Source organism: Tympanuchus pallidicinctus, unplaced genomic scaffold, assembly GCF_026119805.1.
Source record: "Tympanuchus pallidicinctus isolate F22 unplaced genomic scaffold, pur_lepc_1.0 scaffold8, whole genome shotgun sequence".
Lineage (NCBI taxonomy): Eukaryota > Metazoa > Chordata > Aves > Galliformes > Phasianidae > Tympanuchus > Tympanuchus pallidicinctus.
Window position 1 is genome coordinate 13357309 of NW_026294802.1, and position 25382 is coordinate 13382690.

A 25382-nucleotide genomic window follows, 5' to 3' on the forward strand; every position below is an offset into this window, starting at 1 on the left:
AAGGCCTGAAATGCTGCAGCTAACATCAGTGTTACGGATGAGTTCATTTGCCATTGTTTGCAGCCAGCCGAAAAGAGGTGCAGCCTGCCATTCGCTTTATGCTTGCTTAAAACTGCTTGATGCCAAAGTGAGGAAAATAAACATTTAAAGAGTGAAACCTGAGCCAAAGACTGAAACAGCAGGCTGAAAAACCACTGCTGCAGTCTCTTTCTGGGTCAGGGAGTGGAGACACGCACCTTCTGCTCAGATCACACGTGACCTACAGTAGCAGTAGTGAGGTCCTGAACTCCTGCAAATGACTTCAAGATTCTCAGAAAAATGGAAGGGGTAGCAGTAATAGGCAGGAGTGACTCATAGGACCGAAATAACTCACGTAAAACGTGCCTGAACACAGCAAGGGATGTGGCAATTTGCTAAGAAAGGCGCTGAAGAAAGCTTTGTGAGGCAAGGTGGTAGGAGTTAAAAAAAGAATTGCGTTCAGGCACCAGAAGGTAGTTTTTAATGGCCAAGTTTCCCCTGAAAACAATGGCTGCCCATCCGGAAAAGCCATCAAGGTGACAGTGGGGCATGGCCTCATAGGATCTGTTCTGTAAGTGATGTAAAGCAACGCACAGGGAAGGCACGGTGCTCCCTCCAAGACCACAGGAAGGCAGAGAAAACAGCCCTTATTAAGTACCATCGTTTGTATTAAGAGCCACAAAGAGAAAGGAGAGAGCTGTTTACTATTCCTGGAGGAAGCTTTTTCTAAGCAGGAAAAAGGCATAAGATTAACAACTATTTAAAAACAACTGCTCCAAGAAGCGCAGAAGCAGGCTTGATATCATTATAACGCCTTTAAAACAGCAAGAGCTGCCGCCGCCATTTTAAAACCCTGAGCTCCGCTCCCCTCAGAGCGGACGGGCACTCAAGGCGCATGCGCTGGCGCTGGCCTGCTCTTGTCCCTTTAAAGGACACGCAGCTCCCTCACGAGGCGGAAGTCGTTTGCGGCCCCACCAGAAGTAGCTTCACTTGACAACAGAAGGGCTTCTTCCGGTTGGGCTCCGTGCGGCGGTTGGTTTCCGGCTCTATTCATTCTCTATACTCTCCTCTTGGAGGACTTCTTCTCGCGTCTCGCTTTCTCCACTACGCGATGAACTCTATGGTAACTCGGGCGGTGTCACGGCAGGGGGCGCGCGGAGCGGCGCTCTGCACTTCCGACTTCCGGCACTCTATGGTGGAGCCGGCGGCGCTCTAGAGGTTTCTGGGCTCTCTCGATGGGCCGGTGGCGGCCCCGCTGAGGAGCGGCGGCGGCCCCGCCATGGAGGCCGAGACGTTGGAGGCGCGCATCAGTGAGTGCTGGCGGGGGCAGATGGGGGGGAGGGCGGGGGTTGAGGGGACCCGCCTCACTAGCACTGCCCTTCTGCCGCCCATAGACAAGGCCACCAACCCGCTGAACAAGGAGTTGGACTGGGATGGCATCAATGCATTCTGCGAGCAGCTCAACAAGGAGCTGGAGGGGTGAGTGGGCCTCAGGCCTCGCCGTCCGGTGCTTTGTCAGCGCCTTCGGCTTGTGACATACTCTCCTGCCCCAGATAGCAGCACGGCTAGGTGGGCCTTTCTTCAATCACTATGCAGCTTTCCTCTCCCTCCAGCCCTCCGCTCGCCACCCGGCTCCTTGCTCACAAGATCCAGTCCCCGCAGGAATGGGAGGCCATTCAAGCCCTCACGGTAAGGCAGGACGTGATGGAGGGCAGTGGGGGTGTCCCACCAAAAGCTTGTGGTGCTCTGGGAAAACTCCGATGCGTGGGGTGGGAGAGAGGTGGCAGTGGCAGCACCCAGTGGAGGGTGACAGGTGGGGGAGACCTTGTCCTTAGGGAGGAGCATGGGAGTCATTGGGAAGTTTTCTGTTCCTCTTATCACGTGTTGAACCGTGGGGTTTGAGAGCTCTCTGCCTTAGGATGGCTCTGCTGCACTAAGGGTGTCCTCTTCCATGGTGATCAGAGGGCTGGAGCACCTCTCCTATGAAGACAGGCTGAGGGAGCTGGGTTTCTTCAGCCTGAAGAAGAGAATGTTCCAGGGAGGCCTCACTGCGGCCTTCCAGTACTTGAAGGGAGCTCATAAGCAGGAGGGGGACTGACTTTTTATGTGATTTTAATAGTGATAGAACAGTAATGAATGGCTTTAAAGTAAAAAACTAGATATTTAGGTTGATCTGAGGTGGAAGATCTTTATTCGGAGGGTGGTGAGGCAACAGCACAGGTTGTCCAAGGAAGCTATGGATGGCCTATCCCTGGAGATGCTCTAAGGAAAGCCTCAGGTTCTGTGCCTGGCGAGAAGCCGAATGTTGACCTAGCTCATGGGCTCATCCTCTCCCAGGTGTTGGAGTCCTGCATGAAGAGCTGCGGCAAGCGCTTCCACGATGAGGTGGGCAAGTTCCGCTTCCTTAATGAGCTCATCAAGGTGGTGTCACCAAAGGTGGGTCCCTGGGGATCCTCCTGGAGGTGATGATGGTGAAAAGAGGGCTTTGGGAAGAAGTGGTAGAGCAGAGGGGCCAGAGGTCTTTTAGAGTGTGGGGAAAATGGGACAATATTGAGAAGAGATTTAATCCATGTTCCTGTTGAGTTTTCCAATGAGAAGCTGAGCTTTCACCCATTGCTCTAGGCTGATGTTTTGTCACAGGAAGCTGAGGGCCAGCTAGACCTGATGCAGCCAGCACTTGTGAGACTTCTGAGCCCATCAGCGTGCCTGGAGTCACCTTCGCTGCATTTCTTCTAAGCCTTTTTTGTGCTCAGGAGCCTCTCTCAGTTTTGACACTGTGACTCTTACCTTTCCAGGGTATCCCAGTCTGCTTGAGACACTGAGGACAAGCCCAGGCCTGTTGGCATGGTCTAGCAAGTCCATCTGAAGGACCAGGTCCTTACCTGCTCCTCTGCTGATGCTGCTGTTTCAGCAGCAACACATACTGGGCACGCTGTTCCATTCAGCGAGGGCAGTCAGCTCATGATGCCAGCAAGGATGGAGTTAAGGAAAAACAGACTAAATATAACTAAGGAAAACTGGAGGCTGTCAGTCACAGCTTGTGATCTGTGTGGATGAATATCTGAATATCCAGGGACTTGCAACAGTATCATTCTGCAGTCATCTTGCTGGGGTGATCTAGAGGATGTCATCTGCCTTAAGCCACTGGCAGCACATTTGCTGTTTTTACTACCAGCACATAGCAGACCCATGGAATAAGAGTGAAGGGTGACTGCACAATAGTGGGAAAGCTGCATCCAGCAGTGAGGTGTTTGTGGCTTGCCAGCTTGCTATAAAGAGTGTCAGGCACTTTGTGATGCAGCGTGCAGCTGAGGGTGTGCTGGCCTTGCCCTAGGAACTGTCACCTACAGCCCTTCACCTCACCTCCCAGTCCTGCTCTCTGAAGGGTTGCCTTTCCCAGCAGCTTCTGATAGCAGCATGCTTTCCTTCACAAGGTGATAAAGACCCTCCTGAGCATTTCCACCCATCCATGGGTGTTACCAAGGGTCTGCTGGCCCAGCATTTCTCCCACCTCCTGTAGTGGCACAGGACGTGTTGCAAGGGCCTCATGAGCTTTCCTGCTTGCTTCCTCTTTTCCTTGTGCCGTTGGGAACTGTCTCACTTCTGGGGGAGGAGAGGAGGGAAACAGGCTGGGCTTGCAACAGGTCACATGAGCTTCAAGTCACCTCTTCTCTGTTTCTGTAGTATCTTGGCAGCCGGACACCAGAAAAAGTGAAGTCAAAGATCTTGGAGCTGATGTACAGCTGGACACTGGGGCTGCCTCACGAGGTGAAGATCTTGGAGGCCTACCAAATGCTAAAGAAACAAGGTAAGAGGCAGTGGTCTGGAAGGTTTTTCTCCTTATTCGTCCAGGGAGAATCTAAAACAGGCTCTCCATACCCTCTGCCCAGACACAGCACATCTATAGGTCTGCCAGGTTCCACAGAAAGGGCTGCTGAAGAAATGGGTGCTTTGGAGCTCCTGGATGGGCAGAGAGAGTTGCAGGGGGTCTGAGGTGCTTAATGGGTTGGAAGAAAATATTGCTTGTTCCCTACAGGAGGTGGCGCACTGGAATGGACTGGTGCTGAAGGGATACAAGTGCTTTGGTAGTACTGAGAGCTGGATTTTTCAAAGACAGGACAGTGCTGAAGGGGGGTAATATTTGCATAACAACACAATTTAAGATTATGAATGGCAGAAGCTGACCCTAATCCCCTGTGTTCTAGCTAGGCTTGATGAGCTGTTAGGAAAGAATGGACCTAGGTGGTAGTGTGCCTCCTCCCAGTGGGTGAAGCCTCCTGATATCTCTGTTGGTCTCTACTGCAGGTATTGTGAAATCTGACCCAAAACTGCCTGATGATGCTCCTTTTCCACCACCTCCTCCTCGGCCCAAAAACATCATTTTTGATGATGAAGAGAAATCAAAGGTAAGAGGTCTGTGCAGGTAAAGAGCAGAGGGCAACACCTCTGTTCTGAGGTCTCCTGTACTCCGGAGTAGAAGATCCAGTAAGAGTCAAGGCTCCTGCTCTGAATGCTTCAGGACATGCATCAGAGGAATGTTGAGGGCCTTCTGCAAAATTATGACAAAGGAAACAGCCTTAGGTAAAGCATGTGGGTCTGTTTGACCTTTGGAGCTCTTAACTGCAGGATGGTGCAATGGATAACATGCTGGCGTCAGCCCAGCAGATTCTGAGAGGTTTGTTTTGCTCTCTCCAGGCTCCAGAGTTATCTGGCCATAAGGTTTAAATAAATCCCAGCCCCAGATGTTGTTAACTTTTCCCCGCTCAAACCACTGCAGTGTGCTTATAGCTCAGCTGCTTGTATCTTCCTGGATTCATCCTATATTACCTTTCTGTCAGTCAGGTCACCATTCAGACAAACCTCTGATATGTTTAAGTGTTAGGCTTTTCTGGGTCTGTTTCATCAGTAGAGATGTGATGTCAATTTGCTGCAGGGTACATAATCTGTTTCCACGGATGGGGAATTGTAGATGTCTTGAAGGATTTCAGTGGCTAGGAAGTAGGAGAGAAAATGGTTGGTCTCCCTCTTTGCCAATTACAGCTACAAAAGGAGCATGTGTGGAGAGAGAATAGCCCATCGCAACCCTATGGCATCTCCCTGTGTAAAACAAGTTTTGTCTGTTGCAGGATTTGTGCTGCTGTGCTCCAGGGTCTCTACTGTGAGTAACAGGCAGGGAGGGGCAGGCTTTGAATGCAGGAGACTTTCACAGAAAGACCTTTCTTACACAACCAGAACCACAATGGGGAAAGGAAGACAAGTTGTACTTGGTCTCTTTTTGGGCAGGGCATCGCCACAAGCTCTGGTGCTGTAAGAGCAATGCCAGCTGCCACCTCTCAGCTTGGGCTCAGAGATTCCTCCTCTCTTGCAGATACTGGCACGTCTCCTGAAAAGTTCCCATCCTGAGGACCTTCGGGCTGCCAACAAGCTCATCAAGGAGATGGTTCAGGAGGTATGGCTGAGGAAAAAGGGGGCAGGGAGCCACGGCCTGGATGGCACTGCTTGGTACCAAAGGGCAATGGATCAGTTGTTCAGCAGCAGCGCCAAAGAGTCCTTGTGTGACTTGTGCCATCCTTTGGCTACTTGGAGAAATGACTGTAGGTGGAGCTACTGCAGCACAAGGTCTGTGGTGGTTCCAGCCCTGTCTGGCAAGTGCTGGTGCAGAAATAACCTGGGGTTTTCCCACTGAAGTGGAGTCTATTCTGGGGGGCAGTATAGGGAGCTGATGTGTTGGCTGGCCCAACCTTTCTTCCTCCTCGACTGCTGGCAGGCAGGGACATCCTTCCCCATGCATTTCCCCTCCAGGACCAGAAGCGCATGGAAAAGATCTCCAAGAGAGTGAATGCCATTGAGGAGGTGAACAACAATGTGAAGCTGCTGACAGAGATGGTGACAAACTACAGCAAGGGGGAGACAACAGAGAGCAATGAGGACCTGATGAAGGTGAGGAAAGGCAATCCCAGTGTCCTCCCTGGGTTTAGCAGAGACAGTTGTTTCTCCTGTGTTCCTCCTGCTTAGTTTGTACCCTGTCTGAGCATCCTGCTGCTCATCTCAATGCCCCTTCTTTCCCCCAGGAGCTGTATCAGCGCTGTGAGCGCATGAGACCCATGCTTTTCCGGCTTGCCAGCGACACCGAAGACAACGATGAAGCTTTGGGTAAGCAGACCTGACCCTGACCTTTCTTGTTCTGTCTGCTTCTCACTCTATCTTCTATTAGGGAATCAATGCTTGGGCTGTCTATGGTATAGCATTTTTTAGAAGCCTGCCACTTTTTGTTGTGGCTGCTTGCTGTAGGCTGGCTATTCTATGCTTGGTGCTAGGTGGGGGCAGATGATCCCAATCAGCAGTGTTCATTCCCTTTGTTGTAGAAAGAAAATTTTGTGCTTATGCTGCTGAAGCTGGAGTTGCCAATGTATTTTGATGCTGTTTGCAGCAGCAGAGGCAGAAGTGCTGCCTGTGCTGGGATACCATCAGCTCCTTGGGCATTACTTTGAAGAAATAGACTGAGATGGGTATAAAAGTCACTGTCTTGTTTCTCTACTTTTTAAAATCTTCTACCTCTTCCATTTCAGCGGAGATCCTGCAAGCCAATGACAACCTGACACAGGTGATCAATCTCTACAAGCAGCTCGTATGGGGAGAAGAGGTCAATGGGGAGATGGTGGCTGGTCCCCTTCGAGGTGAGGAGACCTGGGGAATAGGGAGATGAAGCACGGAGATCCTACTGCTGATTTCCTCTGGTGTATAAGAAGATTGAGAGAAGTGGAAGGGGGATACCTGCAGGATGTCAGAGATAGGCTAAAGAGATGAGGGAATGGCTTGTGGAGATGACTGTTGCATGAAAGGAGGGAACTGTGAGAGAGAACAGATGAGGATTTCCCTCTCCCAATTGTGAGGAAGGATGGGAACTGCATCTCGGCACCCTGAGACAGAAACCATATCCCAACCCTTCTCACCTTGTGTTTTCTTTACAGGCAGCACCTCTGCGCTTCTGGATCTGTCAGGACTGGAGCTCCCAGCAACAGGGCCTTCCTACCCAGCCTTGCCCACCCTTTCAGGTGGTTCAGCAGTCCCTGTGCCTGACCAAGCTGGCTCTGTTTCCTTGCTGGATGATGAACTTATGTCTTTAGGTGAGAAGACCAGAGCAAAAGCTTCCCATTACGTCCTTCACCATCGAGAGCCTGAGTGGATGGTGGTTCTTGTGGCAGGAGAGCTCTGGGAGAGGTGACTCATGAAAAACCAAGATGTCACCCACATTTAGAGCAAGGGAAAAGGCAGGAAAGACTCTGGCTTGATTCTGAACTTCAATCTCGTAGTGTTTTTTCTGACACCCAGAGAACCTACAGGGGATTTACCTTCTAATTTGCTCTGGATAAACTGACCTGTCAGGCAAATCAAGACTGATACAATGTCCATCAGGAGATGGCATGACGGGTGGATCACATCCAGCTCTTCGTGTGACATCAACTGCAAAGTGCAAACATATTAACAGTATACACATAGGGACTTCCAGAGCTGCTCAAATGCAAGTTGCAAGTCTTGTGTGGTGCCACTCCTAGAAAGTTCTGGAGTTCTATTTTTCCCAACAAAGTATACTCTCCTAGGATAGGTGCTTCAGGTACAACAGCATGAGGTAGTAGTATGGTCCCCCCCCAGATGCATGTGAAAGTGGGATGTGTTGCACTGGGAACTTGACTTAGAGTGGGGATCTTTGGGCAGAGAAAATACCACCCTCCCTGCTCCTTCCTATGCAAGGATGGAGGCCTGAGATGGGAGACCATGTTGGTGACTCTGCCCTACAGCTTCCATGTCCTGCCTGACCAGAGGGATCTGTTACAGATGCCTCATTTAGGCCCCTTTAAGTGTCCTTACCCACATGGCAGATAGGGTCCATTTTTGCTTTTATTCCTGGCAGGCCTGAATGATCCAGCACCACATCCTGCCCAGGCTGGTGACAGCAGTGGCTGGAACAGCTTCCAGGTAACATGCTGGGAGCCAGAGAAGCTGATGGGGCGGGTGGTGGAAGGAACAAAAGGAGTAGGTAAGGAAGTGATTGATGGTGTTGATAAGGAACCCTGCTGATGGGGGGGCTTCTGTGCACTCTTTCTGCAGTCATCAGATAGCAATGAGCTCAGCATCACCCCTGTTGTGATAGCAGCGCCAGTCAAAGCAGATGCAGGTACATCCTCCCCCAAACCTACGTTCACAAGTGGCCTGGATGACTTGGACCTCCTGGGCAAGACATTGCTGCAACAGTCTCTGCCTCCAGAGTCCCAACAAGTGCGATGGTAAGTAGGAACAGGGCAATCTTGCATCTCTTCCCACCTTTTTCATGGATATAGACATTTCAGTGCCCTGCTTCACTCCTTGCTTTCTCTCTCTAAATCTACAGGGAGAAGCAACAGCCACCTCCCCGGCTCACTCTGAGGGATCTTCAGAACCGGAGCAGCTCCGGCGGCACAGCCCAAAACTCCAGTGTTCTGCCTGTGCTCCAGGGTGTTCCTCCTAACCCCCCACTGCCCCTGAACTCAGAGCTGCCTGCTACGCTTCCAAAAGTTGCCACCACACCACCAGGAAGCACTTCAGTCCCACCACAGCCTCCTGCCTCCGCGCTGCCCCCAGAGATCTCACTAGCCAACATCACTGTGCCTCTGGAGTCAATCAAACCCAGTGAGCTAGGATGAAAGCTTGGGAAAGGGGGAAATGAACTGTTTGGAAGCTCACCACACAAACTGAGGGGGGTGGGGGGGGGAGGGGAGGGGGGAGAATGGACAAGGTATGAGGAGAGTGCATAAACTGAAGAATGTGAGAAAGCTTGCCTGTCAGATCTCAGGGAGGTTGTATCTCTGTTGCTTGTGTGGAGCATGGCTGATGGGAAGGATTGCCAGTCCCTTCTTGGCTGACTACCACCTGTCCCTGCCTTTCCCACAGGCAGCATCCTTCCTGTGACAGTGTATGATCAGCATGGCTTTCGCATCCTCTTCCACTTTGCTAAGGATGCCCTTCCCGAGAGGCCCGACGTGCTGGTGGTGGTGATTTCTATGCTTAGCACGGCCCCGCAGCCCATCCGTAACATTGTTTTTCAGTCTGCTGTCCCCAAGGTAAGGCTACTGCTGGGGCCTGGGTCCACAGGCAGTTCCCATGAGATTCTCCCTTTGCAGGAGAGGTAGGGTGGGTGGAAAGCTCTGTGGAGCAGGACCCAAAACTATATTTCTTTTTTTCTTAGAAAGTGAAAGCTCCTTATATATCTGACCAGGGCCTCTAGCTGTAATGTCCCTCAGCACTGTGGGATGCCTTTCTTTTTCCCTAGGTGATGAAGGTGAAACTACAGCCACCCTCAGGCACAGAGCTGCCAGCGTTCAACCCCATTGTCCATCCCAGTGCCATCACACAAGTCCTGCTGCTTGCTAACCCACAGAAGGTAACAGCACCATCCCCTGGTGCCTAGGCAAAGCCCTGCTCCCCTCTGCCTGAAACAGAATGAACTATCCATATTCCCTGTGCTCTGTGCAGGGTATTCTTAATCTTAAAGTATTTATGACTTGTTCTTAATGTTTTCCTTCCTTTCTGACTGCTTATCTTTTCTCCCCTACCTCCAGGAGAAAGTGAGGCTACGATACAAGCTAACCTTCACCATGGGAGAGCAAACTTACAATGAAATGGGGGATGTGGACCAGTTCCCCCCACCAGAGTCCTGGGGCAACCTCTAGGGCTGCATGTTGTAGGCACTACACTTGGAAGCCAGCCCTGTGGGGCTGAAGCAGCCTGAGGACATGGGGAGGGCGGGTGGGGGGCTGCTGCTCATGCTCAATTCTCCAATCAGCCGGGTGAGTGCCAGAGGGAGTGTGCCTCCAGGATGAGAGCAGACACCAGGAGATGTTCATCCCACAAGAGCAGGAGTGCAGTCAAGCTGCTTGTGGCTGAACAGTTGCCTTCCCTGCTCTTCCAAAGGCACCCCTCCCTCTCTAGTTTGTTCAGCATCTCTTCTAACCCTGCATTCCCCCTCTTGGTGCAGTGGGAAGCAAGGATGGGAAGCTTTTAACAGCCTCAGCCTAAGGCAGGGCCTAGCAAAGGAAGATCCTTTCCCTTCTCCATCTCTCCCAACCCTTCAGCTGCTTTATGCTCTGCATTGTTCTCTCATGTTAGCAAATGCTGAGCTGTGGGGTATCTTCCCTTGCCCTAGCCTTGCAGCTGGGCCCTAGTGGTTTCCTGTCTGATGGGATGACCTTAGAACTGAACAAGGACTTAGGTGTCTTCCTAGCTCCAGAGAGCAGGCAGTGATCCTTGCTTTTGGGGGCCAGGGAGAAATCTTCCCCCAGCCCCCTCTTTCCAATAGCAGGCAGAGCTGTTGGTGGGAGGTGGGCCCTGGAAAGGGCTCATTCTGTGCCTCCCCAGCTGCTTCAGCTCTGGCTTCTGGGCACTGAACTCCTGCCGGGCGGAAGCACACATCTTCCCACTACGCTTCACTGCAGCACTTGGGAGTGCGGCTGGAACATCGCCTGTTTGTCCTTGCCCCTCGCAGGGCTGACACAATTCAAAAGGGGCCTTCGGTGGGCTGCGTCCTTTCTCCTTGAGGCTGGGGAGGGGAGAGGATGGGAGTTGGGCTCTGAGCATCGCCAGGGGGCACCATCGAGCTCTGCACTGCGGGGACTGGGGTACAGCTGTGCCTTGTGCCCCTTTGCCCAGAGGGGGACTCGCTCCAGCCCCCTGATCACTGTGACACTAGAGTGAGGATCTGCAGGCATGGAGGAGACCAGGGGGTGGAATGTCTTAAGCAATCCGTGTCCCGATAGGGCTTGTGGCCATAGGAGCTGCTTCCCACCTCTAAGCAGTTTGAGCTGGCTCTTAGGGGCAATTTGAGCTCTGCATTAGCTGGCCAGAGGTAGAAGGCAGTCTGCACATGATGGAGATGAGTGAGGTGCTTTGTATTCTCTGCTTGGAACAGTGAAGGTGGAAACTGGGTGCAGCATGTGCTGGAGAAGAGGGGGAAGCAAGGTCTTTATGCTGAGGTTCTGCTGTGTCTTACTTCCCTTTCTGGTCTCTTTTCAGGGTTTTGTATGGGTTTTTTTTTTTCTTTGCAGATCTTGTTTGGTTCTTGAACAGACTTGTATATATTTTCAGTGCAAATTCTGTAAATGGAAGAAAACAAAAAACGCCCGGCGCGACAAATCTGCTGTATTTATGGGAAATAAAGAATTCTTTCCTCATGCTGTGCCTTCTGACTGCATTTTCCCCTGACTGCACCGAGGAGCTGTGGGCCCTGCATGGGGCTCCTGCCAGCTCCTCTTGGGCCTCACTGCTCCAATCTCACTGGCTCGTGAGCAGGGAGAGTGAATGGTGGAAGTCCCCTGCTGCTCTCAATTCCTGTTTGAGGGCAGGCCCCATCAACGTTACGAGCTGTGCTCTGCTTCCTTTTCTCTGGGGCAAGCAGTGGGCAGGAGCCCCCCAGCTCATGGGGAGCTGCTCCCAGGCTGCAGGGCTGTTTGCGGGCTGGTGGCTTTGCAGCAAAACTTCCTCCTCCCCGAGGTAGCTGATCGGAAGCAGCTCTATTAGGGCGGTTTTGGTGCAGAGCTGGAGGTTGGTTGCTGAGAGTTAGGCGTGGGTGGCCACTTGGTTAAAGGTTTTAGAGCAAAATGATGCTCAGGCAGCATTCCCTTGCTTGGTCCTCCCCTTAGAATCATTAAAGTAGAAAAAGACCTTTTAGACCATCTAGTCCAACCACCCACCTGCTGATACTGCCTGCTAAGCTATGTCCCTTGGAAACAGAGGATCGCTTCTGCTGCACCCTCCGGTAAGGAAGAGCAGAGCCCAGCAGCCCCAGACTTCGGGGCACAACTGGAGTGACCACTTCCCAACCCTGCTCAGATGCTGGTTCCACATAGCTTAGCCTCTGCTCTTAGCGCAGGAGGAGGAAAGTCCCAGCCGGAGATAAAGCAAGCTTTGCATCCTGCAGAATGGGAGCAAAATCTGCGGTGGAATACTTTTAGCAAAAAAAAAAAAAGTTGCACTATGTGGCTTGAGCTGAGTGCAGCTCTGCAGAGTGAGGGACGCTAAGGATGGAAACATGAAGCTTGTGGTCACCATGCAACCTTACAACGGCAGCAGGGGAAGGGGGAAGGAATGGCTTTGCCATCTGCAGAAGGGTGCTGGGATGACCAGGTAGTGTGGGGTGTGCGTTACCCTCCCCAAGTGCCCTCCCACACCACAGCTGGTGGTAAACACGGTAAGGCGGGTGAAAAACAGAGCGTGGGCCTCCTACTCGAGCTCAGCAGCTGAGTGTGCCTGTCCTGCCTTGTTATGTGTGTGCTGCAATAATATTTCCCCTTTAAGGCTAGGCTTAAGTTATTTATACTTTGTAGGGTGGTGACAGGAACACAGAGCAGAGCGGAGCTCTGAACCGCTCTTACCTGATCCGCAGCCAGGAAGGAAGCTCAGAAAAAGAGAGGGACTGCAAGAGAGAGCCCAAGGGAGGGGAAGAAAAAGCAGGCAGTCCCCGGGGAGGGGCTGGGGAGGGGACAAACCGGCAAAAAGAAAAAGAGGGAACCAGGGAAGAAGGAAGGAGCAAGGAGGGAGAGGTGCTCGGGGAGCGGCAGCTCTGCACAGCAGAAGGGCTGTGGGCGTCCCATGCCAAGTGTCACCAAGGGGTGCTGAGCTTCATCTCCCAAGATGATGAAGAGGCAGTTCAATCGCATGCGGCAGCAGCTGTCCCATCCCAATGCCACCAGCCGGTAAGGACTTCTCTACTTCCAGGGTCATTGAGCTGGGAGGGAGCAGGATATAGGGCCTGGGAGTGGGCACCAGGCTGGATCGGGCACCCGGGCGGTCAGGGAAGAGGGAAAATGTGGGAGATGGGCTTAAAGCATCTTCAGCATAAGCTGAGGGGCTGTGGGTACCAGCTCCCTGGTGCTGCAGGGCAGTGGGATGGAGGCTTGGTGCTACTCACCAGCGATGGGCTGCACAACCTGGCTGCCCACACAGGTTGGCCTCCCCCAGACACGAGGGCAATGGGCAGGGTCACACCAGCCACATGCCCTAGGCTGTGCGGTGTCCAAGAGGATCTGGGACTTGCTCCCTCCATTCAGATGGGTGCCTGGTGCCCCGCATCTGGCCAGCAGTGTGGACACCCTGTAGCAGAACCTGTGGAGGACTTCCAGCTTCAAACGTATTCCCACAGCTCAGTCTCACTTCCACCACTTCCTTATTTTTCTTTTCGGCTTTCCAGAGCTCTCCCCTTGCAAAACCCAGGGCTGGGCCTTCCCTCCGCAGCCCCCTCACTCCCTGTTTCCTGCAGCCACCTCTGCACAGAGGCACACAGACTCCTGAGCCCTAGGAGGCTGATGGGGACCAGCCCCAGATCTACCAAGGGCCTTCAGCCACCACTGCAGAGCTGCAACCCAGTCGCCTATTGCCCTTCCTGCATTTCCCAATGGGAACCAAATCTCTTCTCCCACCTCTCTACCCCAGAAGAGAGCTTTTCCATCTCCACGTGCCTCCATTTTGCTTGAGGCTGGGTGTGCAGAAGGCCCTACGCAGCTCATGCAGCCCCAAAGAGAGCAATTCACCCACCGCAGAGCCTCTCCTCCACGGGGCTGCGATCTCACGTGACTTTGGCTGCCTTCAAGCCAACCACCCCCGTTTCCTGCAGCTCGTCCCATGTCAGTTCTTGCAGGAGCTGAAAACAGAAACGTGAAGTGGCCAGGCAGGGGGATAAAGCAGCAGCAGAGGAGGTTCCCAGAGAGCTGCAAGGACATGGGTCCACTAAGCAAAGTTTCCCCTATGGGAGGAGTCATGGAGGTTTGGCAGCCTTGGATGTTGGGTTTTGAATTCGGTTTTGATCAGAATTTACTGCAAACCAGAAGCTTCCTTTGCAAGATTCACTCTTCATACATGGTTGCAAAAGCAACCAGAAAGCTGCCTTCATTTTATGCCCTGCAGGGGGCTGGAGTTGGTCTACATCTCCAGCCTTACTACAGTGTCACTATTGCTCCAGCCCCGGTGGCACCTCAACTTCTAGCAATCTTCCCAGCAAAGGCAGATGCCCACAGGGCTCCAGCAGGAGCTGCCTTGGATTTGCTTTCAGAGAAGAGGCAGTTGGGAGAAAGTTTTACCCCCAAACTTATCAACAGAACAGTGGCCCTGTCCCACTGGGGTATTTCGAGCTAGGTGCTCTGAGCTGGAAGCCCAATCTGATGAGGGGACACCTGATGGGGAGACACCTGAAGTCCAGCTTGATGGGAAGCTGCTTCTCTTGGTCCTGGTGCTCTCCTCCTGGGCTCGCTCTACTTGTAGCCTTGGGTAGGATGGTCTGAGCCATAGCCAGCCCCTCCTATCAGGACCTCAAGGAGAGGAGGGTGAGATGTGGGAGGAAGTCCCCCTATTTCTTCTCTTGACTTGTTCTTCTCCCTCCACAGAGCCCAAGAAGCAACTGAGTTCCTGACAGAAGATTTGCTGCAGGTGAGGCGAGTGCCAGCTTGCACCTGCACGTGGGGACATGCCCCATCCCTACCTGCGATCCTCCCCACTGGCACCTCCTTGTTATGGGGCTGAAACACTCCTGCCTGCTGGAGGGCGGCTCCAGGGCCAACACAGCGGCTTCAGCACAGCACTGGCAGATCCAGCACGGCTGTGTCAGCGAGCACTGCTCTGACATGCCCCCCATGACACAAAGAAGGGCTCATCGGTGCCACCTTTCCACCCCCAGATCGAGCAGAGGATCGAGCCAGCCAAGCGAGCAGCTCACAGCGTGTCCAAGCGGCTCCAGGCTTGTCTGCAGGGGCACTGCGGCGCCGAAATGGACAAGAGAGTGGTGAGTGTTCCCTGGACGCCTCCTCAGCCACCACAAACCCTGAAGCCTAGATAGCATCTTTGCAAAGCCCTAAGCCCATGCCCTTTCCTGAACTCCTGTGGCGAGGAGCAGCATGGTGCAGCTGGGCATGGGTACACCACTGCTTCCTCTTCCTTGGTTTGAACCTGCCACCTCCTTCCCAGCTGGTGCTCACCAGTTCCTGTCTGGAAAGCAAATCCTTCCCGTGATACCGCAGGCCCTTTCTTCTCCTAGCTTGGCTAAATTATTCTCGACATTAAATTCCGCCATACACTTGAAGCCATGGCAGGGCTGAGCCTAATAGTGTCCTCCATGAGTCCCACACTTCTCCACTGTTTTGGAGAAGTCTAGTGAATTTCTAACCAGCTGTTTAGCCAACTGTGTCCTGGCTTTGGCCAAAGAGACATCCAAAGGCCTCTTACTCTGGCCCCAAGGACAAGAGGAAGCTGGACCAGAGGGAGATGTGGGGAACCAGTGTGGGTTTAGGAGGCTGTCTGTCCCTTGCCCACAGTGGTATGCATCAGGGCGACTGAGCTGCCACACATCAGCTCATCATCTCTTTTCCCAAACCTATGGCTCTGTGCAGAAGAAGCTACCCTTGATGGCTCTGTCTGCAACGATGGCTGAGAGCTTCAAGGAACTGGACACAGAGTCCAGCCTTGGGTAAGTGCCAGTGGGAAAAGATGGCCAAAATGTAGCTGAGCTGCTACCTGGGTTCAGGGGCTTCCGCTTCCAAGCCAGGCTGTCAAACCGTCCTGAGAAAATGGAGAACACCAGCATCAAGGGGGATGAGGGGACAGCCTCCAAGCACAGAATGGGGACAGGGGCTGGCTCTGGGTCCCCACATGGGTATACGTATGGTAAGGGATGTTGGATTGGAGGCTGGCATGGCTCCAGCCAGTGCTTGTTTCACCCCTCTCCCTTTCAGGAAAGCCTTGGAGATGGGCTGCTGCATCCAGAGTTTGCTGGCCAAGATCTTGGCCGAGTTTGAGATTGCTGTAGAGCGTGACATCCTGCAGCCACTCAACAAGCTCAGCGAGGTAGTCATGGCCAACCCCCAGCTCCAGTGTTCCATCCCCAAACCTTTGCCATTCAACCTGGTCCCTCTCTTCCAGGAGGAGCTTCCCATCATCCTGAAGCGCAAGAAGACCCTCCAGAAGCTGATTTCTGACTGGAATGCCATCAAGAGCCGGTATGGAGCACGGTGTGGTCATGGGAGACCAACTGGGTTGGAGGAGAGGAGCAGACAACTGCCCTCTGCCAACATGGGGAGCAAATCTCCCAAGGGACAGGAATGAAGCCAAAGAGGAAGGAACTTGTCCCCAAACCCCTTCTCCACGTTTATAGAATCACAGAATCATAGAACCATTAAGGTTGGAAAAGATCCACATCTGTATGGTTCTTGAATACTTGCAGGGAAAGTGACTTCACCAGTTCCCTGGGCAGCCTGTTCCAGTGCATCATCACTCTAAGAATAAATTATTCCTAATTTCACTATTTTTTCCTAATATTTCACCCTGTGTCCCCACTGATGAAGCTGTGAGCATTGCTTCTTCTCTCCCACTTCAAAGGCTGAACCAAGCTGCCAAGAGTTCCAGTAACAGTGCAGGAGCTGGAACTGGGCCAGGGGTATCTTCTGCTGCCAACAAACTGGAGATCCTGAAGGAAGAGGAGGAGGAGGTGAAGAGAAAGGTGGAGCAGTGCAAGGTGAGAACATCACTGGCTCTCCTCCTTGGGGCAGCTCCAGGGCTGGAGATCTGCTTTCCTCCAGCAGCTCCATCCAAGGTGACTCCTACACAAGAGCAAGCCAGTCAACCCTGCACAAGCAACCATCTCCCTTCCAGCAGTGTGGAAACAGGGAGATGTCCCAAGCCTGGGGAAGAACAAAAGTAAAGGATTTGAAGCATAAGCTGTTGCAGAGAGGAGGCTCCAGGGGCTGGAGCGGGGAGAACATGGCGTGCTCCCAGGCTGAGAGCCAGCTGATCTGGGTTCTGTGCTGGATGACAGGGGGACTGATTCCCATCATCTTTCCACATGTCCACGCTGTTTCCTTTTGGGAGCTCTTTGCCTTGTTTGTCAGAACCTACCATAGCTGGGAGATCCTCTTGTGAAGTTCTAGGGCCTTATGGTAGGACAGGTCACTGCTATGACCTAAACACAAGTGACAGAGGTGAAGAAGGGTCCCCATGCAGCCCCAGCCTGCCCTCCCATCACCTTCCCTGAATGAGGGGCTTCTTGAAGGCATCCGTTCTCCCTCGGGTGCCAGGCAGGAGGGGGAAGGATGCTCTTCTTGGTGTCTCCCTTCCCAGGATGAGTACATGGCTGACCTCTACCACTTCTCAACCAAAGAAGACAGCTATGCCAGCTACTTCATCAGAGTAAGTTCTCTTAGCATGTGAATTGTCTCCTGGGGTATGTCCAGCCTTGTCTCCATTTGCAGCAAGCCCTCCAGCCAGAGCAGAGTGCCGCATGCACTAGAAGATGCCTCCAAATAGAGCACTTGTCCCAATTCATCCCCCTCTCTAATTTGTCTTCTATCTACCACTATAGACATGATCCCACAGATCCAGGGGATCTCCCTTGCAGTTCTTCCTGCAGTATCTTTGCTTTCCTTGGTGCTCTCTTCTTATGAGTGCAGTGTCCTGGGGATGGGGTCTCTGGAGAGGACAGTGCCAAGCTGAGCACTGGCTGTTCCCTGTCTGGCAGCTCCTGGAAATCCAAGCCCAGTACCACCGGCAGTCTCTGGAATCTCTGGACTCGGCTCTGACAGAGCTGAAGGAGAGCCACAGCCAGAAAGGTACCCAATCACTTGCAAGGTAGCATGGGGATGGCTGTGGAACAGCCAGGAAGGCTGGGAAAGGTGACTTCTTTTCCCCATGCCTGCTGCTGCCTCCTAGCATGGGGTAGTGGGCACTGCTAACTAACCCCAGCTTTGGAGTGGGATGCCACCATGGTTGGTTGTCACCAGGACCCCAATCCCCAAGAACATTTCCCTGTCTCCCCCAGAGCCCTCCTTCACCACAGAAACCTCAGTGCTAGGCTACTACGGCGTGCCCCTGCAGACACACCTCAAGAACTTGGGCCGAGAGATTGCTCTGCCTATCGAGGCCTGTGTCATGATGCTGCTAGCCTCGGGCATGAAGGAGGAGGTAGGCAGCCCTCACCATCCTACACTCCCTAAAAACACTCCACAGCACTCTGCATCCCTCTGCTCCATCCCCAGGGACTCTTCCGGCTGGCAGCAGGAGCTTCGGTGCTGAGGAAGCTGAAGAGCAGCTTGGCCAGTGGCTCTAACGCCCTAGAGGAGTTTTACTCAGACCCCCATGCTGTGGCCGGTGGGTTTGGTGACATGGGGCAGGGATATGGGGGCAGGGGGTCACTGCTGGCCCCCATCCTCCATCACCTCCCCACTCCCACTCTAGGCGCATTAAAATCCTACCTGCGAGAGCTACCCGAGCCTCTGATGACCTTCAAGCTCTACGACGAATGGATCAAAGTGGCCAGGTGGGTCAAGGCTCACAAGCCCAACAGCCCAGCAGCTGTTTGGCCTCTCACTTTGGGGGTGGGAGGAGTAGTGAAGAAGTTACAGCAGTGCCCATCATCAGCATCATCAGTCCTTCTACCTTGTAAACCAAGTCCATCTTTGTCCTCCAAAGCGGTCTGAGCTCTCCTTTTCTCTCTCCTGCAGCTTAAAGGACGTTGACAACCAGGTACAGAGCCTGAGAGACACCTGCAGCCACCTGCCCCAGGACAGCTACAACAATTTGAGGTGTTTCTGTGGGATGGGGCTGCTTTGATCCCACGTGTTCACCAGGGGCAGCCGTTCCCTTCCTGAGCATGCACTCACTGTTTCCTTGTTCTCCTTTTACCCTGTAGGTATCTGATCAAGTTTTTAGCCAAGCTGGCAGAGCACCAGCATGTGAATAAAATGACCCCCAGCAACATCGCCATAGTGCTAGGCCCCAACCTGCTGTGGCCAGAGCAGAGCACAGGGTGAGGTCTGGCTGGGTTGCAGGTTTTCTGGAGAGAGGCAGTCCTTCTTTTTGGGCTTTACACCTCCAGAATTAACATAAAATGGGTTAATTCCCATAACTCCTACCCTGATGGCTCTCCCACCTCTGCTTCTCAGAGACCCTATGCAACTGGACTTGGCCTCGGTCTCCTCCATTCAGGTGGTGGGAGTCGTGGAAGCCCTCATCCAGAATGCAGACATACTCTTCCCTGGAGGTAGGCCTTCGCTCTGTCTTTCCATCTTTGGGGACCATAGCAGAGGGTGAAGGGAACATAAAAAAAGCACCACAAATAGCAGAATGGATCCCAAGCATCCCAGGCAGCTGCAGTTCCCTGCTGTAGAGTTTGCTCCTGGGGCATGGGGCATGCTCACTGTCTAGCAAGGATGCAGTAAGCACTTCTTGGCCTTTCTCTCCATGCAGAGATAGATTTCAATGTCTCAGGGATGTTCACACTGCCTGCGGATGTCAGACTTAATGAGGCTGCCCCAGTAGACACACTGCCACCCAAATCCCCTCCAGCCTGCTCTCCATCTCCCCTGGATGAAGAGACGTAAGTCTGGCAAGAGCAGGGGGCTCCTGACCTCTATTCCACCCCCTCTCCGTATGCTGCAAGGCCAGGACCACTGTGCCCCACGGTGCTGGCTCCAACCATCATCTGAACACCCAACTGTTCCCTTCTCCTCCAGCACAAATGACTCTGAAGTGAGCTCCCAGCCTCCTTCCCCAGTGGTGACCAAGCCGTCCTCTGAAGCCACAGTGCCACCAGCTCCGACACCAGCCAATGACACTGCCCGCAAAGGTTAGGAAACAGAGGCACAGTGCTTGGGAGATGCCTACAGGGCCGACATCTCCACCTTCTCCAGTTTCTCCTCATTTCACCACATCCTGCAAGATGGGGTACACAGGCTACCACATGGGAGGAAAAGGGCCTTAATCTGTCCCCTTGTTTTCTGCTCTCCATCCCCAAGGCGGGCCTCTGGGATGGAAAGCTCATCACTCCGTTCAAAGCTCATGTCTCACTGCGAACTGAAGAGGGTGGGAAAAGACCCAAAAAAGTGGGATGTGCTCTGTCTGACCCACGTGGGCTTCTGCTACATTAGCTATGCAAGGAGCATCTTGTCTCCCACACTACCTGAGACCCTCACCATGACCCCCCCTCTGCTCTCTTTCCAGCCAAGCGCCCGGCTCCATCTCGACCCACAGGGCCACCGCCTTTAGCCCAAGCCCGAAGCATGACCCCCGAGCACACCGCCAGCCCCAAGGCCCGGCCGCGACGGCTGGGCGCTCCCTCCATCCCTCCACCACTGCCCCCACAGCCGGCACCGCGCCATAGCCGTGAATCCCTCACGTCCCCAGGGCTTCCCACCATCAGTACTCCAAACTGCACCGCAGATGAGGGGACAGCAGAAGGACAGAGCCCCTTGGCTGGATCAACAACAGTGGAGAACGACTGAGCAAGGCACGGGGCTGCCATCAGCTCCCACTTGCCTCCACTTCTTCATCCGCCGCCATGAGCCTTCCACCTTGCCCCATCAGGATGGGCAGCAGGGCCCAGACCCCTGCTGGTCCCCCCCCCCTCTGCCCACAGGCCCTCATCCTCCCTCAGAGAGAGAAGGGAAGGCCCTGCGGTATTTCGGCTGGGGGTGAGAAATGCCTCATCGTGCAGAGCCCTGCACCAGGGCCTGGCGCGGCTCAGGTGAGCGCGCAGCCGCCATTTTGCCTCACGTTGCGTCACCTCGAGCCCACGAACAGGTACGGTTGGTTTGCCTGTGAAAAGATTCTATTTTTTAAGAAGATATATATGCCTGCGCACCCATGTGGACATGTATATATCTGTACGTATCGCGACTACACGATGTCAATAAACGCTGGGACGCGAGCGCTGCCACGGGCCAGATCGGTATAGCAGCCCGACCCTCTCTGTAACGGCGGCTGCGGCTGCCCCAGCGAGCCGCGGGATGCCCTTGGCCAATCAGCCAGCGCGCCCTAGTTCCGTCCCGCCTCCCCGCCGCCTTTCTGGGCAGCCAATAGGGCGGCGAGGCTGTCGCTTCTCCCTCCGCTCGACCACGCCCCTCTCCCTGCAGTCGATAGGTTGGTGCCGCCGTCACTCTTCTCTCTTCCCGTCTCCCATTGGCGGAGCCGTGCCGGCGGGCGGTGCCGCTCAGCGTCGGGGCGTGGCGCAGCGCGGCGGCGGCCGTTGGCGGCGGCATGGCGAGCTGCCGGCGGCTGAGCGGTGCGGCGCTGCGGGAGGTGCTGGGCTCGGCGCAGGGGTTGCTCTTCGATTGCGACGGGGTGCTGTGGGCGGGCGAGTCCGCCGTGCCCGGCGCTCCCGAGCTGCTGGAGAGGCTGCAGCGCAGTGGCAAGGCCGCGCTCTTCGTCAGCAACAACAGCCGGCGCTCGGTGGCCGAGCTGGAGCTGCGCTTCAGCCGCTTGGGCTTTCGCGGCGTCCGCGGCGAGCACGTCTTCAGCTCCGCGCTCTGCTCCGCGCTCTTCCTCCGCCAGCACCTCCTCAGCGGAGGGGCGGGCGACGGCAGCGCGGTGAGCCGCGTCTTCGTGCTGGGCGGCGAGGGGCTGCGGGGCGAGGTGCGGAACGCCGGGCTGCACCTGGTGGGAGAGGGCGAGAAGGGAGCGGAGCAGGTGCACGCCGTGCTGGTGGGCTACGACGACCAGTTCACCTTCGCCAAGCTGGCCCAGGCCTGCGCCTACCTGCGAGACCCGCGCTGCATGCTGGTGGCCACCGACCCCGATCCATGGCACCCGCTGAGCGATGGGCAGCGCACCCCCGGTGAGCCCCGCAGCGCCCTTGTGTGGTGTGGGGCTTGTGAGGGGCTGGGGCTGTGAGCTCTGGAGAAGAGGAGCTCAGGAGGGACGTTACTGCTCTCTGCAGTGACCTGGAAGGGGGTCGTGGTGAGGTGGGGGTCGGCCTTATCTCCCAGGTAACAGAATAGAGCAAGAGGGAATGGCATCTAGTCGTATCGGGGCAGGTTCAGGTTGGATCTTGGGAAAAATTTCTTCTCCAAAAGAGCGGTGCTGCAGTGGCACAGGCTGCCCAGGGAGGTGGTGCAGTCACCGTCCCTGGAGGTGTTCCAAAACTGTGTGGATGTGGCACTGAGGGATGTGGTCAGTGGACATGGTGGGGATGGGCTGGTGGTTGGTTCAGGTGATCCTAGTGGTCCTTTCCAACTGAAATGATTCTATGACTGGGGCTGAGCTCCCCAGCTCACAGCCATGTCATGGTGATGGGATTGGCTATTGGCCATCAGAAAGGTGCACAAGATTCCCTAAGCAACAGGGCTGCTGGAATTGCTGTCATGCCTTTCTTGGCTTATTAGTTGGCAGCCGACTGAACATAAGTCAGCAGTGTGCCAAGAAGGTGGCCAAGAAGAGCAATAGCATCCTGATTTGTATCAGTAATAGCACAGCCAGCAGAAACAGGGAGGTGACCGTCGCTCTGTACTCAACACTGTGAGGCTGCACCTTGAGTGCTGTGTTCAGTTTTGGGCCCCTCACTACAAGAAGGACACTGAGGCTCTGGAGTGTGTCCAGAGAAGGACAACAAAGGTGGTGAAGGGTCTGGTATCACTAGACTGATAGGGGGTAGCTGGGGGAACTGGGATTCAGCTCCGCCTGGAGAAGAGGATAAGAGGAGATCTCATCACCCTCTACAAAGACCAGAAAGGAGGTTGTAAGAAGTTGGAGGTCAGCTTTTTCTCCAAAGTAACAATGATGGGTCAAGAAAAATGCACCAAGGGAGGCTCAGATTGGGTACTGGGGAAAATTTCTTCTCCGAAAGAGCAGTGCTGCAGTGGCACAGGCTGCCCAGGGAGGTGGTGCAGTCACCGTCCCTGGAGGTGTTCCAGAGCCGTGTGGATGTGGCACTGAGGGACGTGGTCAGTGGGCATGGTGGGGATGGGCGGGAGGTCGGATGAGGGGATCTTAGAGCTATTTTGGAGCCTTAGTGATTTGATGACAGGACTCTCACTTGAGCTACCTGCACCTATATCTTTTTCTTCTCCTTTCCCCCCAGGGACTGGCAGTCTCACAGCTGCAGTGGAAACAGCTTCAGGCCGCAAGGCACTGGTGGTGGGGAAGCCCAACACCTACATGTTTGATTGCATCGTGGAGCGTTTTGGTATTGACCCATCCCGTACCCTCATGGTGGGAGACCGTCTGGAGACAGATATCCTCTTTGGCAAGAACTGCGGCCTCTCTACCATCCTCACACTGACGGGTGTCTCCCGCCTGGAAGAGGCACTGGCTTACATGGCCAGCGACAGCACTGCTGCCAAGGATATGGTGCCCAATTACTATGTAAACAGCATTGCAGAGTTGATACCAGGCTTGGATGACTAGTGGTCTTTATGTGTGAGAGCAGAGGAGTCGGGTTCCCCATCCCAGATCTCTATCTGTTCCATTTTCTCTCTCACCACCCATTTCCCTCACTTCCTGGTTTCTTCACGTTCCGGTACCCTTTTCTGGAGACAGGAGAAGAGGGGGGCAGGGTTAAAGTTGTTTCCTTTCTGCTGAGAGCCACCCATGACAGACAGAGTCCTTTTCTCCCTCATGTGCCAGTACGAGCGTCTCTGGGAGAGAGCTGGAGGCCTTGAGGCTGACATGGGGTCTGAACAGTGTTTTAGTGTGTGGCCTCTCCTGCTGCAGGGGTTAGGGAACAGCTATCTTAACGGTTTTCTCTTAGATAACCAGTGGCGGCCTTTTACTGCTGTCCCTTTGCTCTGAAACTCTTCGTGTCTGAGCTGCAGCCCTGCAGTCCTTATGGTAATCCCCTCCATGGGAGGGGAATGGCTGGGGGTATCACCCACTGCCACCCACCCATCTCCATCGGTGCCAGGGTGTGTTGAAGAAGCATTCTGGAGCAGTGAATGAGAGCACCTCTGCCTCCCACAGGTGAATAAGTGAATGAGAGCATCACCTCATCCATTGTCTTCTCTCTGCTGTTCCTTAGAGGTGTTTCCCTATCACTCCCTGACCTGACTTGCCTAAAAGCTGTGCCAGTATTTGTCAGAAATGACTGCAGAAAGGGAAAAAAGGCTGTCCTTGTCCCTTTTTTTGTGCCAAACAACTCAGACTCAGTCGGTCTGTGGTTGTACCTTGTTTTCAAGTACCCCTGCTGAAGGGGCTTGTGAGAGGGCTCCTAGACCACAGAAGCACAGCAGGAGTGAACTTTACGATTCTCCCCTACTTCCCCTCCTCAGTGGATTTTGCCATGGTGTGGTGAGAGAAAAGGGCTGATGGGGGTCTGTGCTCTGGCTGCTGAGGTGTGGGTATGATGTTGCTATTGTTACTGCTGTGAATGTTGCAGCCCTCAAAACCATTCCTTGCTGCTTCGTCTTTCTATGTTTTTTTTTTTTAAATTTATTTATTATACTAAATTATTTATTGTTCAAATATTGTATTATTTGTATAAATAATGCTTACTGTTTGAACCAAGGGGACAGGAGGCAGATTCTTTGGGCCTCCCTTACTGTCTGTGTCCTATATTGATGTTCTTACACTCACCGTGTTTCTGGATATAATAAAGTGTGAGCGTAGGCTGGAAATGACCTCCTTTCTTCTCCTGCATTCCTATCAAGATGAGAATGGCTTGGCTATCTCTGAGCCCTTAAAGGTCTCATCTGATGAGGGTATGGAAGACCTCACTTATAAGTGAATTACTGCTCACGCAGCAGAACTAGATGCAACTTACTAGGACAATTCTTTGTCCTTGGTGTCCTTCTTCCTCACCTCAGATAACTTAGGGGGAAGGAAAAACTCCAAAAATACAAGGACATCCAAAGAGTTCTCTGAAGCTTCCGTGCATCTTAATTGGAGCCCTTCGTCTGTGTTTCTCTGTTGTGTCTCCCATCTTCAATTACACGACCAGAGGAATGGTACTTGGCAAGCTCCTGATCCACACGTGTATCCCCAAGTAAAGCAAGGCCCAAGATCTAATGTGCCTTGCTAGATCTGCTTGCTTAATCGAGAGCCACCCAAGACAAGCACTGTCTTTAGCCACTGGACTGTTCTTGCCCTGAGTGAGGCCAAGATCAGCAATATAGGGATCCATCAGACCTGCCGGACTGGTTTTCTTTGGCTTCCCTCTGCTACTATTACTCCTGTGCATAATGAAAGTGAGCATGGGTAGATCTTATTAGAAAACAGGTGCCTTCCTGCTGTCCCTGATGGATGGTGAGTTCTCCATCCAAGCCCTTCAGATTTCCATTCGCCTTGAGCTAAGTCCTCTGGTGCTGAGGGGTCTTTGGAGATCACATCTGCTACTGAAACTGAGATAAGTGATGGCTTTCTGCCTGGGTAGATTCATTTCTTGGTGGCTAACGAAATCACACAGTTGCCACAGAGAGCAAGTCTGTGAAGAACGAAGCCGTGGAAACACATGGGGGGATGGGGTGGATGGAAGCTTGTTTTGGTGCTCTATAGAAAACGTTTATTTCTTCACCTTTGGAAAACTGCACGATCCCATCTTGCTGTGCAGTGAGGACAAGAGCGCGATGAGGCACACAGCAGCTGTTTGT

At 53.6% G+C, this 25382-nt stretch overlaps 3 protein-coding genes across 5 annotated transcripts; all 3 read left to right on the forward strand.

The window, feature by feature from the left end:
* The first annotated feature begins 973 nt into the window (after positions 1-973).
* On the forward strand, positions 974-11222 carry GGA1 (golgi associated, gamma adaptin ear containing, ARF binding protein 1). Its single transcript, XM_052668729.1, has 18 exons — positions 974-1050; positions 1166-1328; positions 1413-1497; positions 1632-1707; positions 2356-2454; positions 3703-3826; positions 4324-4424; positions 5387-5467; positions 5821-5958; positions 6090-6171; positions 6588-6695; positions 6990-7145; positions 7931-7995; positions 8128-8303; positions 8408-8685; positions 8947-9116; positions 9326-9436; positions 9615-11222. The coding sequence occupies exons 2-18, from the start codon at positions 1298-1300 to the stop codon at positions 9723-9725; spliced, it is 1992 nt and encodes a 663-aa protein (XP_052524689.1). The 5' UTR covers positions 974-1050; positions 1166-1297; the 3' UTR covers positions 9726-11222.
* Positions 11223-12261: 1039 nt separating this feature from the next.
* SH3BP1 (SH3 domain binding protein 1) lies at positions 12262-20736 on the forward strand. Of its 3 annotated transcripts, none has more exons than XM_052668725.1 (18): positions 12262-12743; positions 14427-14469; positions 14717-14821; positions 15351-15502; positions 15768-15879; positions 15955-16031; positions 16411-16546; positions 17149-17217; positions 17546-17636; positions 17846-17988; positions 18063-18174; positions 18262-18343; positions 18528-18608; positions 18716-18832; positions 18969-19066; positions 19273-19402; positions 19539-19651; positions 20026-20736. In XM_052668725.1, the coding sequence occupies exons 1-18, from the start codon at positions 12682-12684 to the stop codon at positions 20304-20306; spliced, it is 2004 nt and encodes a 667-aa protein (XP_052524685.1). In that variant the 5' UTR covers positions 12262-12681; the 3' UTR covers positions 20307-20736. The 3 variants fall into 3 exon arrangements, with proteins under 3 accessions (XP_052524685.1, XP_052524687.1, XP_052524686.1); XM_052668726.1 differs by having other exon boundaries at positions 12277-12743; positions 15426-15502; XM_052668727.1 differs by lacking the exons at positions 15351-15502; positions 15768-15879 and having other exon boundaries at positions 12271-12743.
* A 270-nt stretch (positions 20737-21006) lies between these two features.
* PDXP (pyridoxal phosphatase) lies at positions 21007-24410 on the forward strand. The gene is made up of 2 exons (XM_052668749.1): positions 21007-21637; positions 22880-24410. Exons 1-2 carry the CDS (start codon positions 21061-21063, stop codon positions 23203-23205), a joined length of 903 nt encoding a protein of 300 aa, XP_052524709.1. The 5' UTR covers positions 21007-21060; the 3' UTR covers positions 23206-24410.
* Positions 24411-25382: the final 972 nt, after the last annotated feature.

Excerpts from the sequence above, each read along its gene's own strand:
- SH3BP1 (XM_052668725.1), top strand. The coding sequence starts at position 12,682 with ATGATGAAGAGGCAGTTCAATCGCATGCGGCAGCAGCTGTCCCATCCC. Across the intron at positions 15,503-15,767 it reads GACACAGAGTCCAGCCTTGG|GAAAGCCTTGGAGATGGGCT; the intron begins GTAAGTGCCAGT and ends TCTCCCTTTCAG. Across the intron at positions 18,833-18,968 it reads TGGCCAGAGCAGAGCACAGG|AGACCCTATGCAACTGGACT; the intron begins GTGAGGTCTGGC and ends TCTGCTTCTCAG.
- PDXP (XM_052668749.1), top strand. The coding sequence starts at position 21,061 with ATGGCGAGCTGCCGGCGGCTGAGCGGTGCGGCGCTGCGGGAGGTGCTG. Across the intron at positions 21,638-22,879 it reads CGATGGGCAGCGCACCCCCG|GGACTGGCAGTCTCACAGCT; the intron begins GTGAGCCCCGCA and ends CTTTCCCCCCAG.
- GGA1 (XM_052668729.1), top strand. The coding sequence starts at position 1,298 with ATGGAGGCCGAGACGTTGGAGGCGCGCATCA. Across the intron at positions 1,498-1,631 it reads CTCAACAAGGAGCTGGAGGG|CCCTCCGCTCGCCACCCGGC; the intron begins GTGAGTGGGCCT and ends CTCTCCCTCCAG. Across the intron at positions 9,117-9,325 it reads TTCAGTCTGCTGTCCCCAAG|GTGATGAAGGTGAAACTACA; the intron begins GTAAGGCTACTG and ends CTTTTTCCCTAG.